The sequence below is a fragment of the Mobula birostris genome, chromosome 3, assembly GCF_030028105.1.
Source record: "Mobula birostris isolate sMobBir1 chromosome 3, sMobBir1.hap1, whole genome shotgun sequence".
Classification (NCBI taxonomy): domain Eukaryota; kingdom Metazoa; phylum Chordata; class Chondrichthyes; order Myliobatiformes; family Myliobatidae; genus Mobula; species Mobula birostris.
This window is the reverse complement of record NC_092372.1, coordinates 2428477-2446341: the sequence shown is the minus strand read 5'-3', so window position 1 is coordinate 2446341 and position 17865 is coordinate 2428477. Positions and strand designations below refer to the sequence as shown.

General features: G+C 41.5%; 1 protein-coding gene across 3 annotated transcripts in view; it reads left to right on the top strand.

Annotated features, from left to right (window-relative positions):
* srp72 (signal recognition particle 72) overlaps positions 1-17865 on the top strand; it is a 134462-nt gene that overhangs the window by 19915 nt on the left and 96682 nt on the right. For all 3 annotated transcript variants that reach the window (XR_011885306.1, XM_072252140.1, XM_072252142.1), the window contains exons 4-6: positions 6608-6751; positions 14399-14510; positions 15505-15536. Coding sequence is in view for 2 of the 3 variants with exons in the window: in XM_072252140.1 (XP_072108241.1) it covers positions 6608-6751; positions 14399-14510; positions 15505-15536 (288 nt within the window). In the remaining variant the exon portion in view is untranslated. The remainder of the gene's footprint in view (positions 1-6607; positions 6752-14398; positions 14511-15504; positions 15537-17865) is intronic.

The following is a 17865-nucleotide window of genomic DNA, read 5'->3' as shown; positions in this document are numbered from 1 at the left end:
TGAGTGTGGAGCAGCACTTGGAGCTATGATGTGGTGGCCATTACAGAGACTTGGATGGTTCAGGGGCAGGAATGGCTACTTCAAGTGCCAGGCTTTAGATGTTTCAGAAAGGATAGGAAGGGAGGCAAAAGAGGTGGGGGCTTGGCACTGTTGATCAGAGATAGTGTCGCGGCAGCAGAACAGGACGAAGTCATGGAGGGGTTGTCTATGGAGTCTCTGTGGGTAGAAGTTAGGAATAGGAAGGGTCAATAACCCTACTGGGTGTTTTTTATAGACCACCCAATAGTAACAGAGACATAGAGGAGCAGACAGGGAGACAGATTCTGGAAAGGAGTAATAATAACAGGGTTGTTGTGGGAGATTTTAATTTTCCAAATATTGTTTGGCATGTCCCGAGAGTGAAGGGTTTAGATGTGGTAGAGTTTGTTAGGTGTGTTCAGGAAGGTTTCTTGACACAATATGTAGATAAGCCTACAAGAGGAGAGGCTGTACTTGATCTGGTATTGGGAAATGAACCTGGTCAGGTGTCAGATCTCTCAGTGGGAGAGCATTTTGGAGATAGTGATCACAATTCTATCTCCTTTACCATAGCATTGGAGAGAGATAGGAACAGACAAGTTAGGGAAACGTTTAACTGGAGTAAGGGGAAATATGAAGCTATCAAGCAGGAACTTGGAAGCATAAATTGGAAACAGATGTTCTCAGGGAAATGTATGGAAGAAATGTGGCAAGTGTTCAGGGGATATTTCCATGGAGTTCAGAGTAGGTACGTTCCAGTGAGACGGGGAAGTTATGGTAGGGTACGAGAACTGTGGTGTACAAAGGCTGTTGTAAATCTAGTCAAAAAGAAAAGAAGAGCTTATGAAAGGTTCAAAAAGGTAGGTAATGTTAGAGATCTAGAAGATTATAAAGCTAGCAGGAAGGAGCTTAAGGATGAAATTAGGAGAGCCAGAAGGGGCCATGAGAAGGCCTCGGCGGACAAGATTAAGGAAAATCCCAAGGCATTCTACAAGTATGTGAAGAGCAAGAGGATAAGACGCAAGAGAATAGGACCAATCAAGTATGACAGTGGAAAAGTGTGTATGGAACCAGAGGAAACAGCAGAGGTACTTTAATGAATACTTTGCTTCAGTATTCACTATGGAAAAGGACCTTGACGGTTGTAGAGATGACTTACACCCCAGGCTACTGTGGGAAGCGAGGGAGGAGATTGCTGAGCCTCTGGCAATGATCTTTGCATCATCAATGGGGATGGGAGAGGTTCCGGAGGATTAGAGGGTTGCGGATGTTGTTCCCTTTTTCAAGAAAGGGAGTAGGGGTCCCCCAGGAAATTATAGGCCAGTGAGTCTTACTTCAGTGGTTGGTAAGCTGATGGAGAAGATCTTGAGAGGCAGGATTTATGAACATTTGGAGAGGCATAATATGGTTAGGAATAGTCGGCATGGCTTTGTCAAGGGCAGGTGGTGCCTTAGAAGCCTGATTGAATTTTTTGAGGATGTGACTAAACACGTTGATGAAGGTAGAGCCGTAGATGTAGTGCATATGGATTTCAGCAAGGCATTTTACAAGGTACCCCATGCAAGGCTTATTGAGAAAATAAGGAGGCATAGGATCCAAGGGGACATTGCTTTGTGGATCCAGAACTGACTTGCCCACAGAAGGCAAAGAGTGGTGTTGTAGACAGGTCATATTCTGCATAGAGGCCACTGACCAGATGTGCCTCAGGGATCTGTTCTGGGACCCCTACTCTTTGTGATTTTTATAAATGTCCTGGATGAGGAAGTGGAGGGATAGGTTAGGAAGTTTGCTGATGACACAAAGGTTGGGGGTGTTGTGAATAGTGTCGAGGCTGTCAGAGGTTACAGCAGGACATTGATAGGATGCAAAACTGGGCTGAGAAGTGGCAGTTGGAGTTCAACCCAGATAAGTGTGAAGTGGTTAATTTTTGTAGGTCAAATATGATGGTAGAATATATTATTAATGGTAAGACACTTGGCAGTGTGGAGGATCAGAGGGATCTTGGGATCTGGGTCCATAGGACACTCAAAGCTGCTTCGCAGGTTGACTGTGTGGCTACGGAGGAATATGGTGTATTGGCCGTCATCAATCGTGGGATTGAGTTTAAGAGCTGAGAGGTAATGTTACAGCTATATAGGACCCTGGTCAGACCCCACTTGGAGTACTGTGCTCAATTCTGGTCACCTCACTACAGGAAGGATGTGGAAGCCATAGAAAAGGTGCAGAGGAGACTTACAAGGATGCTGCCTGGATTGGGGAACATGCCTTATGAGAATAGGCTGAGTGAACTTGGCCTTTTTTCCTTGGAGGAACAGAGGATGGGAGGTGACCTGATAGAGGTGTACAAGATAATTGAGAGGCATCGATCGCGTGGATAGTCAGAGGCTTTCCCCCAGGGCTGAAATGGCTAGCACGAGAGGACATATTTTTAAGGTGCTTGGAAGTAGGTACAGAAGAGATGTCGGGGGTAAGTTTCTTGCGCAGAGAGTGGTGAGTGCATGAAATGGGCTTCTGGCGGCAGTGGTGGAGGCGGATATGATAGGGTCTTTTAAGAGACTCCTGGATGACTGCATGGAGCTTAGAAAAATAGCGGGCTATGGGTAAAACCTAGGTAGTTCTAAGGTAGGGACATGTTCGGCACAGCCTGTATTGTGCTGAAGGTTTTCTGTGTGTCTATGTGTTCTTCACAAGGACTCCCTAGTCCCTCTGCATCTCAGACTTTTACATTTGCTCCCCATTTAGAAAATAGTCTGGAAATTTAGTTCTACCACCAAAGTGCATGACCATGCATTTTCCAATGTTGTATTTCATTTGCTGTTCTCTTGCCCAATTATATTGGCAACAAAATCATCTATTCCATCATCTAAATCATTGATATACAGCATAAAAAGAAGCGGTCCCAACACTGGCCCCTGTGGAACACCACGAATCACTGGCAGCCAACCTGAAAAGGATCCTTTTATTCCCACGTGCTGCCCCCTACCAATCAGCCAATGCCCTAACCATGTCAGTGGCTTTCCTGTAATACCATGGGCTCTTAACTTGGGAAGCAGCCTTGTGTGGTAGCTTGTCAAAGGCCTTCTAAAGGTCAAATATACAACATCTATTGCATCCCTTTTATCCTACATGTAATCTCCTCAAAGAATTCCATCAGGTTCATCAGGCAAGATTTTCCCTTAAGGAAACCATGCAGACTTTGTCCTATCATAAGATATAGGAAAAGAAGTAGGCCATTTGGCCCATTGAGTCTGTTCCACCATTCAATCATGGGCTGATCCAATTCTTCCAGTCATCCCCACTCCCCTGTCTTCTCCCCATACCCTTTGATGCCCTGGCTAATCAAGAAGCTGTCTATCTCTGCCTTAAATACACCCACTGACTTGTCCTCCACAGCTGCTCGTGGCAACAAATTCCACAGACTTACCACCTCTGATTAAAGTAATTTCTCTGCATCTCATTTCTAAATGGACATCCTTTGATTCTGAATTCGTGCCCTCTTGTCCTGGACTCTCCAACCATGGGAAATAACTTTGCCATATCTAATCTGTTCAGGTCTGTTAACATCCTGAATCTTGTCTTCTATCACCAAGTACTCGATAACCTCATCCTTAACCAATGACTCTAACGTCTTCCTAACCACAGAGGTCAGTCTAACTGGTCTATAATTTCTTTTATGCTGCCTTCCTCCTTTCAAAGAGTGGACTGACATTTGCAATTTTCCAGTCCTCTGGCACCATGCCAGAGTCCAATGATTTTTGAAAGATCATTTCTATTGCCACCACAATCTCTGCCGCTACCTCTTTCAGAACCCTCGGGTGCAGTTTATCTGGCTGAGGTGACTTACGTCCCTTTAGGTCTTTCAGTTTTTTGAACACCTCTCTTGTAATAGTAACTGCACCCACTTCTTTTCCCTCACACCCTTCAACATCTGGCACACTGCTAGTGTCTCCCACAGTGAAGACTGATGCAGAATACTTATTTAGTTCATTTGCTATTTCCTTGGTCCCTGTTATTATTTCTTCTGCTTCATCTTTTAGCAGTTCTGTAGCCACTCACACCTCTTTTATTTTTTACATACTTCAAAAAGCTTTTACTTTACACTTTAATATTGTTTGCTAACTTGCTTTCATATTTCATGCTTTCCCTCTTAATGATTCATTTAGTTGCTCTGTGTAGGTTTTTAAAAGCTTACCAATCCTCTGCCTTCCCACTAATGTTTGCTTTGTTCTAAAAGCGAAAGAGAGGCATTGATCGTGTGGATAGTCAGAGGTTTTCTCCCAGGGCTGAAATGGCTAGCACGAGAGGACACAGGTTTAAGGTGCTTGGGAGTAGGTACAGAGGAGATGTCAGGGATAGGTTTTTTATGCAGAGAATGGTGAGAATGGGCTGCCGGCAACGGTGGTGGAGGCGGATACGATAGGGTCTTTTAAGAGACCCCCGGACAGGTATATGGAGCTCAGAAAAATAGAGGGCTTTTGGTAACCCTAGGTAATTTCTCAGGTAAGGACATGTTCGGTACAGCTTTCTGGGCTGAAGGGCCAGTGTTGTGCTGTAGGTTTTCTATGTTTCTAACCTTGGACATTCAGCTCCCAACTACAACCATCCTTCAGCCACAATTTAGTAATCGCCACATCATTCCTGACAATCTGTAATAGTGCAACAAGACCATCCACCTTATTTCTTATACACCATGCATTGAGATATAACACTTTGAGTACTGTATTTGCTACCCTTTTTGATTCTGCACTGATACTCACTCTGCTGACTGTCATTATGTTCTATCATCTGCCTGCACATTTTCTTTTGCTTTTTTACCATCCTGAGTCTCTTCACTTTGGTTCCCACCCCCCCCACCCCCCCGCCAGACTAGCTTAAACCCTCCCTGACAGCTCAAACAAACCTGCCTGTGAGAATATTGGTTCCCCTCAGGTTCAGGTGCAACCCATCACTTTTGAACGGGTCATGCCTCCCCCAGAAAAGATCCAAATGATTCAAGAACCCGAAGCCCTGCCCCCTGTACCAGCTTCTCAGCCACGCATTTATTTGCCAAATCATCCTGTTTCTACCCTCACTAGCGCATGGCACAGGCAGCAATCCAAAAATTACTACCCTGGAGGCCCTTCTCAGCTTTCTACCTAGTTCTCTAAATTCTCTTTTCTGGACCTCTTTGTTTTCCCTTCCTATGTCATTGGTACAAATATATACCAATACATCTGGCTCCTCTGACTCTTTCCAAAATGTTGTGGGTGTAATCAAGATGTCCCCGACTCTGGCACCTGAGAGGCAACATGCCATCTGGGAGTTCCATTGATGTCCACAGAATTTCCTGTCTGTTCCCTGACTATCGAGTTTCCTATCACTACTGTTCCCTTCTTCATCTTTCCCTTCTGCACCACGGACCCATGCTTACTGTCAATAACCTGCTCTCCATGGCGTTTCCCTGGGAGGTCATCCCCCACAACAGTGTCCACAGTTGTATATTTATTTCTGAGGGGAATGGCCATGGGGGTACTCTTAGCTAACTGCCTATTAGATGGCAGGAGATTGGGGCTGAGAGGAAATTTGGATCAGCCATGATGAAATGGCAGAGCAGATTTGATGGTCCAAATAGCTGGATTCTGCTCCTTTATCTTGTGGTCTTACAAGATCAAGGATGTGATGCTGAGGCTTTATAAGGCATTGGTCTGACAGCACTTGGGTATTATGAGCTGATTTGGGCACCTTATTTGAGAAAATACGTACTGGCATTGGCAAAGTTCCAGGGGAGGTTCATGAGAATGATTCTGGGAATGAAAGGGTTAACCCATGAGCCGAGCTTGATAGCTCTGGGCCTGCATTTGCTTGGGTTCAGAAGAATGTGGGGGAGGAGGGATCTCATTGAAATCCATCGAATACTGAAAGGCCTAGATAGGGTGAACGTGGAGACATTGTTTCTTATAGTGGGTGAGTCCCGGTCCAGAGGGTATAGCCTCAGAATAGAGAGATGTCCCTTTAGAACAGAGATGAGGAGGAATTTCTTCAACCATAGGATGGTGAATCTGTGAAATTCATTGCTACAAATGGCTGTGGAGGTGAAGTCATTGGGTATATCTAAAGCAGAGGTTGAAGGTTTCTTGATTAGACAGGATGTCAAAGGTTACAGGGAGAAGGCAGGAGAATGGTGTTGGGGGATAATAAATCAGCTATGATGGAATGGCAGAGCAGACTTGATGTGCTGAACAGTCTAATTTTGCTCCCATTTCTTAAGATCTAATTGCTATAAGAGCTATTTAGACAGAGAATGAAATAGGCAATGAACCTAGTGCAGGAAAATGGGTTAGTGTGGCTGGTTAACATGTCCAAGATGGATATAATGGGCTTTCGTGCTCTATGATTTATTCTAGTCTGGTTGTGGCTGCAGGCCTGTCAAAATGGTTGATTTTTGATTTCTCCCTTGTTGAGGAGCAAATAGGGACAGAGAATAAGCACAACTCTTACCAAATGCCTTCCTATCCCTTGAAAATTTATTTAGTAAATCAGGTTGAGATCTTTACTGGAATAAAAGCATCTTTATTTTCTATAGTTAACTTCACCTCTTCTGCAAATTCAGTTGTACAGATTGGAACGGTATGAAGACTGCTTAACAATTTATCGTGATTTAATTCGGAATTCACAAGATGACTATGAAGAGGAAAGGAAAACCAATCTTTCTGCAGTTGTGGCAGCTTTAAGCACTTGGCAAGATTCATACCCTGTAAGTACGAGAATTTACCTCTTTAAAGAACTGTATTGCTTTCTATTGCTATCTTTTATAGTTTAATGCTGAGATTTTGTGTGTAATTTTTTTTTGCATGAACTTGAGGAGCAAAGCATTTTGATCTTTGTTCTGTCTGGGAGGAGAAGGGGTGAGAGCAGAGATGTTAGACAAGCATGAAATATGGTCAAGTCTTCTTAACCCTGATGGAGGGAAGCCATATTTCAGAAAGAATGATGACATTTCAGAGGCTCTTGTGTAAAATGCCTGACCATGCATTTGCATGGTGCACTTGATAGAGGTGGAGAGACTGAGAGGATGGGATGGAGCTCTTTCAGGATCCAATGTGGTAGGAGTAGCAAGGTGGTTGTGGGAGGCTGTAGCTTGGTAATGGATCTATGGCATTATGCTATTCCATTTGATTGACATCCAGTCCGCTGCTCTAATGTTCATTTCCTTCATTAAAACTTTCTACAATGAAGCTCTAGGTCACCTGCCTTAACAATTCCTTAAATTACACTAATAAAATGCAGTTGGGCAGCAATTATGTTCAAACTTCAAAGTAAATATATCATTAAAGTATGTATATGTCACCATATACGACCCTGTGATTTCAATAAATCCATAATAGAATCAGCAAAAGTCTGTACTAACGGGCATCCAACCAGTGTGCAAAAGACAGCAAACTGCAAATACAAAAATAATTAAAAATAAACAATAAATATCAAAAATATGAAATGAAGAGTCCTTGAAAGTGTTCCATTGGTTATGGGAACATTTCAATGATGGGGCAATTGAAGTTATTCCCTTTGGTTCAAGAGTCTGATGGTTGAGAGGTAATAACTCTTCTTGAACCTTGTAGTGTGGGTCCTGAGGCTCCTTCACCTTCCTGATGGCAGCAGCAAGATGAGAGCATGTCCTGGGTGATGTGGTCCTTGATAATGGATGCATCTTTCCTGCGATAACGCTTCGTGTACATGTGCTCAATGGTGGGGAGGGCTTTACCTGTGATGGACTGGGCTGATTCCACTACTTTTTGTAGGCTTTGCCATAAAAGGCCATTGGTGTTTCCATACCGGGCTGTGATGCAGACAGTCAGTACACTCTCCACTACACATTTATAGAAGTTTGTCAAAGTTTTAGATGTCATGCCAGATCTTCCGTAATTTATTTTTTATTGAATTTCGTCATCAAACAAACATTTCCGTAAGATGTATTTCAGATACTGTACATATATATCATGTAATCATATTTGCCACAAATCTCCACATAATATTTATCTGAGATATACACCTATAGAAAAGAGAGGAAAGAAAGAACAATCGAAAGGAGAAAACTACGTACAAGTAGGGAGTGATCTTTTTTTTTACAACATATTCATTGACTTGTGAGAATAAAATCAGGCCTACGAGGTGTTATGTAGTTAAAACATTTTTCCTGGTATGAATCAAATTGTTCCAACTGATGATTAACAGATGCTGTTATCTTCTCCATTTTGTAAATGTCCATTGTAATTTCCATCCATACATTTAAAGTTAGGCACTCCTGTTATAACCATTTCCTGGTACGAGTAAACACAAAATAATCTGCAGATTCTGGGGTCAAAGCAACACTCACAACATGCTGGAGGAATTCAGCAGGTCGGGCAGCATCTGTGGAAATGATGAGTCAACGTTTCAGGCCGGAACCCTTTGTCAGGACTGTAGGGGGAGGGGTCAGAGGCCCTATAAAGAAGGTGGGGGGAGGGTGGGAAGGAGAAGGCTGGTAGGTTCCAGGTGAAAAACCAGTAAGGGGAAAGATAAAGGAGTGGGGAGGGGAAGCAGGGAGGTGATAGGCAGGAAAGGTGAAGCAGGAATAGGGGAAAACACAATGGGTAGTAGAAGGAGGCGGAACCATGAGGGAGGTGATAGGCAGCTGGGGGAGGGGGCAGAGTGAAATAGGGATGGGGGAAGGGAGGGGGAGGGAATTACCGGAAGTTGGAGAATTCTATGTTCATACCAAGAGGCTGGAGACTACCTAGACGGTATTTGAGGTGTTGCTGGTAAGAGTCTTTTTACCAGCCACCAGCAGTATATTCATTAAATATTTATCTCTTTTCAGCCATTCTTGAGATACATACCCAAAATATATGGTCTTACTTTCTAAGGGTATTTCACATTTAAAAATGTCTTGTAGGGCATTGTGTATCCCACACCAATAGTCTTTGATAACGGGGCAATCCCAGAAAATATAATGGTTTGCATTTTGATTTCCACAATTTCTCTAGCAAACGGGGGGGGTTACTATCATAATGGGATTTCTGAGAGGGTGTAATAAAATATCTTATCAAGTTTTTCCATCCAAACTCCCTCTATTTCTGTGAACTGGTACACTTCCATTGATACCTCCATATTATTGTCCAGTCTTCCTCAGATATTATTATCCCTCCTTCCTTCTCCCACTTTGTTTTAATGTATGAAGTTGAATGTGTCTTAAGACTCGACAAACCTTTATACACGCTTGAAATGATTCTACTACTGTTATTTGAATTATATGCTTTTCTAAATAGCTCTGTCAAACATGTACTTGCCTTGGTTACATTTTTAACCCTCCTATTAACATACTGTTGCATCTGTAAATACGGATAAAAATCTTGTTTTTCTAATAAGTGTTTCCCTTTAAGCATTTCAAAACTGAATAGTGTTCCTTCTTTCATTATATTGCAAAGAACTGTTATTCCTTTAGCTTAGTTATTCCTTAAATCTAGCATCCAGTGTATTTGGCGTAAAATCCGAGTCATATGCACGCCATTTAAGAATTGCAATATCTCCCTCTAGTTTATATTCTTTTATAATAGTTTTCCATATTTTAAGAGTCCATTTCACCCACGGGTTGTCAATATTATTTACGTAACTTTGTAGGTTGTTACAGCTAAAATTGCCTGTATGGGGATGAAAAGTATCCTCTCCTCAATGTCTCATACCCCTTTCTAGGGTAAAACTATGAGATAAATATCCATGGATTTTAATCCTAGCAATAGGATTGTTGTATAGTGCCTGTATAGTTTTAATAATTGTGTCATGTAGACCAAATCTATGTAAAACTCTGTAAAGAAAATTCCAATTAACCGAATCAAATGCCTTTTCAGCATCCACGCTTATCACTATTGCTTCAATTTCATCTTTTTTAAAATGATCCATAATGTGAAGTGTCCTTCGTATATTGTCTTGTGTTTGGCATTGTTGTATAAAACCTGTCTGATCCTTATGTATCAGTATGGGTAGAAACTCTTCTAATCGTTTGACCATGATGGAGGTAAGTAATCTATAACCTACATTAAGAACGGATATTGGTCTAAACGACCCACATTCCATTTTATCCTTGCCTTCTTTTGGTATAGCTGAGGTTATCACTTCCTTCCAGCTGGGTGGCATTTGTGCCTTTTTTAGAGCCCAGGTCAGTGTGGGGAGTAAGACAGGAATGAACTCATTTTTAAACTCTTTATACCACTCTGCCGTATACCATCTGAACCTGGTGACTTGCTTAATTTAAGCCTACTAATTGCAGTGTTTAGTTCAACTTCAGTTATGTCAACAGTCATTGTTCTATTTTGCTCTTCGCTTAAAGTGGTTAATTCAGGAAAGTGTCAATTTGGGTTATGCTTCCCTCTGGAACTTTGGAATATAGAGTTTTGTAAAACACTTCAAAAGCTTCTTGAATTTCACTTAGCTCATTTTTTATCATTTTTGTTCTTGGATCCCTAATTCTATGAATTGTATTTTTTGCTATTTTTTTCTTCAGTTTCCACGCCAGTATAAACATAGACTTAGATCCACTTTCATAATGTCTGTTTCCTGATATCTTGCGTAGCCAAACTATTAATTTCATTCCAAATTTTAAAAATTTCCTCCAATGTATCCTGTGCCAAATTCAATTTGTGTTTTTTTCTAGTTCCTTCAGCCTATTTTGTAATTCCTGTAATGTTTTATTCCTTATTTTTTTCTTTATATGAAGATATCGCTATAATTTTCCCTCTTAAGACAGCCTTCAGAGTATCCCATAGAATGAGAGGTGAAACCTCTCCATTATCATTGAATTCTAAGTAAAGACCAATTTCTCTTTTTAATTTGTTCCTTAAAATAGAGATCATTGAGTAGACTTGAATTTAGTTTCCAAATAGTATTCTTTGGTTGTAGGTCAGAATCAACAGATAAATATATAGGTGCATGGTCACTTACATCTATTGTCCCAATACCACGAGTGTTTATTTTGTCTTTGCCTTTTCCAAATATTATGAAATAGTCTGTTCTTGTATATACGGAATGGGGCGGGGGACAGAATAATGAGTGTAATCCCTTCTGTCGGGAAAAGATCCCACCATATATCAATGAGACCAACATCCTCAAAAAGAGTGTGTTGACTTTCTTATATAAGGACTTTGTTTCATAGGTTTTTCTATTGGAAGAGTCTAACTTTGGTTGTAATTGTAAATTTAAGTCTCCCCCGCATATCAGGAGACCTTCTGTTTCCATTACCATAATATTAGTAATTTTCTGGAAGAAACTAGTATCACTTCCTGGGCATGTGTATATATTCAATAAAGTAACTGGATTTCCATCTATATTCCCCCTTACCAGATTATATCTGCCCTCCTTATCTCCCGTTTCGAATAGTTTTTCAAAATTTAGCTTGCTTGAGATGAGAATAGCAACTCCTCTCCTATGTCCTGATTTATATGAGGATAAAAACAAATTAGTGAAGCCCATTCTCTTTAGTTTTCCATGCTCATTATCACGTAAGTGAGTTTCCTGTAAATATACTACATGGGCTTGTTCTTTTTTCATTTTGGATAGAATTTTACTGTGTTTGATTGGATTTAGCACCCCATTGACATTAAAAGAAATGAATTTTACTTTGTCTTTAGCCATGTGTATTTATCTGTCAATATATCATTGAAATTAGCAGAATAAAACATAGTTATCTACTCCCTGAACAAATAAGAACCAAGAAACGCGAATAATAAAAAAAAGGCAACGAAGGTGTGATTGCAAGGCTGGGGTCTCTAGTAGATGACCCTGGGTTGAGCTGGAGGAAGCGTCTAGCCGTGGGGATAGCCTCTCTTCCCTGTGAGTTGGGGGCCCCCATTACAGTACCCATTAAAGTAAGTGAACAAGTCTATGTCCATTACACAGAAAAGATTTCCCTGTGTATTCCTCCTATATATATTCTCATTTAGGTGGGGAAAAAGGAGTGAATGAATGAATAAAAAATATTGAGTAATATAAAATCCACATTATAATAAGTATTTCTTGAAATAGGTATAGCACCATCTATTTTTGCTTCCGTTTATCTTACCAACACTTTTAAAGTTAGCAAACCTTATGGCTCTTCTGGAGGGGGTGAGGGCTGTCTTTGGAAAACTCACAGTCTCTTCCTGATATTCTCTCGCCCTCCTCCCATCCCCTGCTTTCTCGGTTCTCTTACTATTTCCCAAGCAGATCGGGATAACTGCTCAGCCAGGCTTTCCCTTGGTTTGATCACGCTGACGGGCAGCCCTCTGTTCCTCATGTCTGTAAGTTGCCACTTCCACTGTCTGATACAGTTGCATGCCATCTTCATAAAACACCCGCAGTTTAGCAGGGTATGGAATTTGGAATCTAATCTTTCCTTGCTTTAATATTCGCTTTACTGCAGGGCATTCTTTATGTTTCTGCAGGACCGCCGGGGGGTAATCTTGATCGAAATATATTAATTTCCTGTCCAAAAACACCCTCTTCTTACCCCAGGCCCTTTGTAGAATCTCCGCCTTGGTATTGTAGCGAAGGAATCTAATTACTATTGAGCGTGGCTTATCTTCTCTGTCTCCAGTAGGCCTCAGGACGAGCGCACGATGCACCCTCTCAGTCTCAAGCTCCATATTGGAGGGAATCTCTAGCGCGTCCTGCAGCAACTTTCCTACAAACTCCCATCATAGACAAACCCTGCGCTCCTTCGGGAACATTGTATATCCTGATATTTTTCCGTCGTGATCTTCCCTCCTGGTCAATCAGTTTACTTTCTTGTTGATTTAATATTTTTAGTGTCTTACTTAGTATCCGTTCCATGTTTTGTACTTGATCTTCCACCTTCTCAATTCGAGTCTCTGCCACCGCTATTTTCTGATTGATGTTGATGAGTTTTGACTTTATATCATTGAGTTGCTGTTTTTTATCTTTTTGGAATCCCCGTATCTCTTCCAGAATTTTTATCATATTTGCAGCTTCACCTGAAGGAGGCCCATCGTCAGCCTCGCTAGCACGCGTTCGAGTAGGAGAGCCGTGCGCTTTACCCCTCTCGTCCATCGACTCTGCAGTGATGCTTTTTTATAATCTCCATTCTCTTTCCCCATTCTTGCCCCCCCTTATCAATTCAGATATTTTTAAAAGATCTTATATTTGATGGATTAACGGGGCAATATATGTGTTTTTCCGGAGGAGCTATTGATTTAAGCTGCCATTCTGGACGATGACGTCACCGGAACCCATCTTCGCAAATTTTTAAGGAAGTAGAGGTGCTGCTGTTCTTTCTTCATAATTATGTTCTGGGTCCAAGACAGATCCTCCAAAATAGTAACTCCGGGGAATTTAATGCTACTGACCCTCTCCACGTTTGATTCTCCGATGAGGACTGACTCACGGACCTCTGGTGTCCTCCTCATGAAGTCAATATCAGCTCCTTGGTCATGCTGACATTGAGTAAACGGTTGTTGTTATGGCACCACTCAGCCAGGTTTTCCATCTCCCTCCTGAATACTGCTTTGTCACCATCTTTGGTTTAGCCTGTGACAGTGGTGTCATCACCAAACTTGTATCTGGCATTGGAGCTGTGCTTGGTCACACAGACAAGTGTAGAGTGAGCAGAGCAGGGGGCTAAGCACAGAGTCTTGTGGTCCACCTGTTCTGATAGAGATCTTGGATCATATCAAATGCTTTGTCATGTTTACATATCGTTAGCTGTCAAGCAGTCAGAATCAGGTTTAATATCGCTGGCTCGTAGTGTGAAATTTATTGTTTGTCGGCAGCAGTACACAAAAATCTATAAATCACATTAAGAAATTTATAACATGCGACAGGTTATTGGTTGTTCGAAAGCAAAGGAATTAGATTGAAAGCGTTATGAATAACAGTTTTTTAAAGTAAATTATGGTAGACTATCACCACAAACAATGAAGAGATGAGTGAGGGCAACGTGAACTCGAGGTGTGAACTCTCCACGACACTAAGACTGTGATATTGCCCCTGGCTGCTGAACTTCGTGTCTGTGAACTGTGTGGCGACTTGGCCCACTAATACTGAGGTTTTGGGCCTACTCCGAGCGGCTCCGGGGATTTTAATCTAAGGACTCAATGTAGTTCGGAATGCTGTTGTTGCTCACTTCTATTGTCTGCAAGATTTAGTTTTATTTTCTCTTTCTCTGTGGGCACTGGGGGTGGTGGTTGGTCTTTTTTAAACTGACTTCTTTTCGGTTCCTCGCTTTGCGACTGCCTGCTAGCAAACAACTCTCAAGGTTGTAAACTTTATATATTCTTTGAGAAGAAATGCACTTTTAATCTTTGAATATACATATGTTTAAATTAGTAATGCATAAAGAAAGAGCAAAAGTGGAATGCTATTTAACTTTATTTCACAGGAGGATTTGGGCCTACCTGAAACTTCCTATGAACTGTGTTACAATGCTGCTTGCACGCTGATTGGTGAAGGAAAGCTGTCCTTGGCTATGAGTAAACTTCAGAAAGCTGAGGGTAAGTATCATTTGCAAAAAATTAAAATGAACACCTAGTATATATTAATAATATTAAAAATGGCTGTAAAGGCCCAACAAAGCACAAATCATCAGCAATAAAATCAAATGAATGGAAATACTCAAACTTCAGCAGATCCTAATGAGAGGGAAAATAGCATTTCAGTACAACGACAGTTCATCAGAACTGGAAAATGCATGTTTAATTAGACCCAAGACCATAAGATGTAGGAGCAGAATTAGGCTACTTGGCCCATCGAATCTGCTCTGTCATTCAATTATGGGTGATCCTTTATTCCTCTCCTCAGTCTCGTTCACTGGTCTTCTCCCCCTAACCTTCGATGCCATGTCCAATCAAGAACCTATCAATCTTTGCCTTAAATACACACAACAACCTGGCTGCCACAGTTGTCTGTGGTAACAGTTCCAGAAATTCACCACCCTCTGGCTGAAGAAATTTCTCTGCATCTCTTTTTGAATGGACACCCCTTTATTCTGAGGCTGTGCCCTCTTGTCCTAGACTCTCTCACCATGGGAAACATCCTTTCCACATCTTCTCTTTCTCGGCCTTTCAACGTTAGTAAGATTTCACTTAGATCCCCCCTCATCCTTCTAAATTCCAGTGAGTACAGACCCAGACTCTCAAATGTTCCTAGTATGATAACCTTTTTACTTCCAAAATTCTCATTCAACTGTACATGAATGCCCATGACTACAGCCAAACAAAGCAGTGTTACTCTGGGGCCAAGATGCCAAAATAATTGGAAAAATCTTACTCTTCTAGTTTTGGTAAAGGGTCATTAACTTGAAACATGACCCCTGTTTCTTTCTTCATAGATGCTGACTGACCTGTAGAATATTTCTAGCACTGTTCTTACTTCAGATATGTATTATTGATTTTCACTCATTTCCTCCTCCCTGGCGTACACCACCCAGAAGGGGTAATTAAAATTACTACTTTTCTAATTCTATGTACGTTCTCTCTTTTGATTTAGAACTCTGTCGGCAGTCATTTTCAGAAGATACTGTGAGTATTGCAGACCATGAAGGTCCTTTGATTCTTGTGCAAACTTTTTTAAAGCATTAATTACATGCAGTGAAACCGGTGTTAAATTGATTGGACAGAATCTCTCCATATTGTGGCATTAAAAAAACCCATCTTTTATCATTAACTGATATGAAATAGTAAATTTTAACTTGTAGAAGAACTCCATGCTCCTGATTGGAACAGATGGTAGTAAAGTCTCACCATGTTGTTAAAGAGTCATAGCACAGAAACAGGCTCTTTGGCCAATCTAGTTTGTGCCGAACCATTTAAGCTGCCTACTCCCATCAGCCTGCAGCGGGACCATAGCCTCCTACACCCCTATCATTCATGTACCTATCCAAATTTCACTTAAACTTTGAAATCGAGTTTGCATGCACCACTTGCGCTGGAGGCTCATTCCATCTCCTGTACTCAATACTTTGATTTATGAAGGCCAATGTGCCAAATGCTTTCTTTATGACCTATCTACCTGTGACACCACTTTCAATCAATTATGAACCTGTATTCCCAGATCCCTTTGTTCTACAGCACTCTTCAGTACCCTACCATTCACTGTGTAAGACGTTGTTTGGTTGGTCCTACTGTAGTGTAACACCTTGTACAGTCTGTATTAAATTCCATCTGCCATTTTTCAGCTGATTTTTCCAGCTGGTCCAGATCCTGCTGCATGCTCAGATAGTCTTCCTTGCTGTCTACTACAACCCCAATCTTGCTGTCATTTGCTGTTAATCACATTATCTCCTAGATCATTGATACAGATGACAAAGAACAACAGCCCAACAACTATCACTGTGTCTCTTCACTAATCATAGCCTTCAATCAGAGAGGCAACTATCTCTGACATCTCCCACAAGTCAAATGTCTAATCCAATTTACTACCTCATCTTGAATGCCAAGCAACTGAACCACCTTGATCAACCTCCCATGAGGGTCTCTATGTCTGCCTTGCTAAGTCCGTGTAGGCAACATCCACTGCCTTGGCTTCATCCATTTTCCTGGTAACTTCCTCGGAAATCTCTGTAAGGTTGGTTAGATATGACGTACCACGCATGAAGCCTTGCTGATGATCCCTAATCAGTGCATGCCCATCCAAGTGCTCATATATCTGGTTCCTTAGGAATACCTATCAGTGACTTTCCCACTACTGATTTCTTGGTTTATTTTCAGAACCTTTCTTAAACAGCACAACAACATTAGCTATCCTCCAATCCTCTGGTAGCTTACCTGTAGTGAAGCATGATTTAAGTCTCTGCTAGGACCCCAGTAATTTCTGCGGTTGATTCCTGTAAGACCGAGGAGCACCTTGTTAGGCCATGGGGATTTATGCACCTTAATTTACCTCAAGACAGCAGACACCTCATCCTCTGTGATCGGTAGAGAGTCCATGAAGGCAATGTTGCTTTTCATCACTTCTATAGTCTCTATGTCTCTCTCCTAAATAAACAGATACAAAAAATTTATTTAAGATCTTCCCCATCTCTTTTGACTCCATACATGGATAATCATTTTGATTTTCCAGAGGACCAATTTTGTCCCTTGCAATCAGTTTGCTCTGAAAGTATTTGTAGAATCCCAAAGGATTCTCCTCCAGCTTGATTTCCAGGGCAACTTCATGCCGCCTTTTAGCTCTCCTGATTTCTTTTTTAAGTGCCCTTTTGTACTTCTTGTACTTGAAACCCCCTTTATATTGGGCATCTCTGGAAATGCGGCTTGATAGCTCCTCACTAACAGCTGTTGGATTCCGCAGCAAGAAACCCACCTTTCTTGGGCTTCGTACATCTAGGGTGTTATCCGACTTTGGTCCTGCCAAATCCCTGTTTTGTGTGAATGCTGTGTGATTTACTGCTCCTAGCAATCACCGTCAGCAAGAAATAACAGATTGTACACTGTATACAATTATAAAGTATATTTAAGAATGTTAGCTTAAGCAAACAGTTACTTAAAGAAAGAAAAAAAAAGTGCCCATTATTCTTAAGCAGTCAAATGTACATTTAATTGGAGCTCATCTTGAACTTGACTGTCACTCGCGCGCTGGGCCCTCTGTCTGCGTGACAGCACATATCACCTTCTGAATGTCACCTGAAGTCCATCTCGAACAAACGGGTCTCCCACAGGAGTATTGGTCCTTCCTTCTTGAAGCCAGTCATCTGCACAAAGCTCCTTGTGCAGCAGGGACAGAGTCCTCAGCCATCTTCCCTCCTGTCTTCTCCCAGCTCCCGCAAAAAAAATGATCTCCCTGACCGGTGCCTTAAAAAGCTTCAGTGTTATCTCCTTGTTTTTATATTCTATTCCCCTTGAAATAATTGCC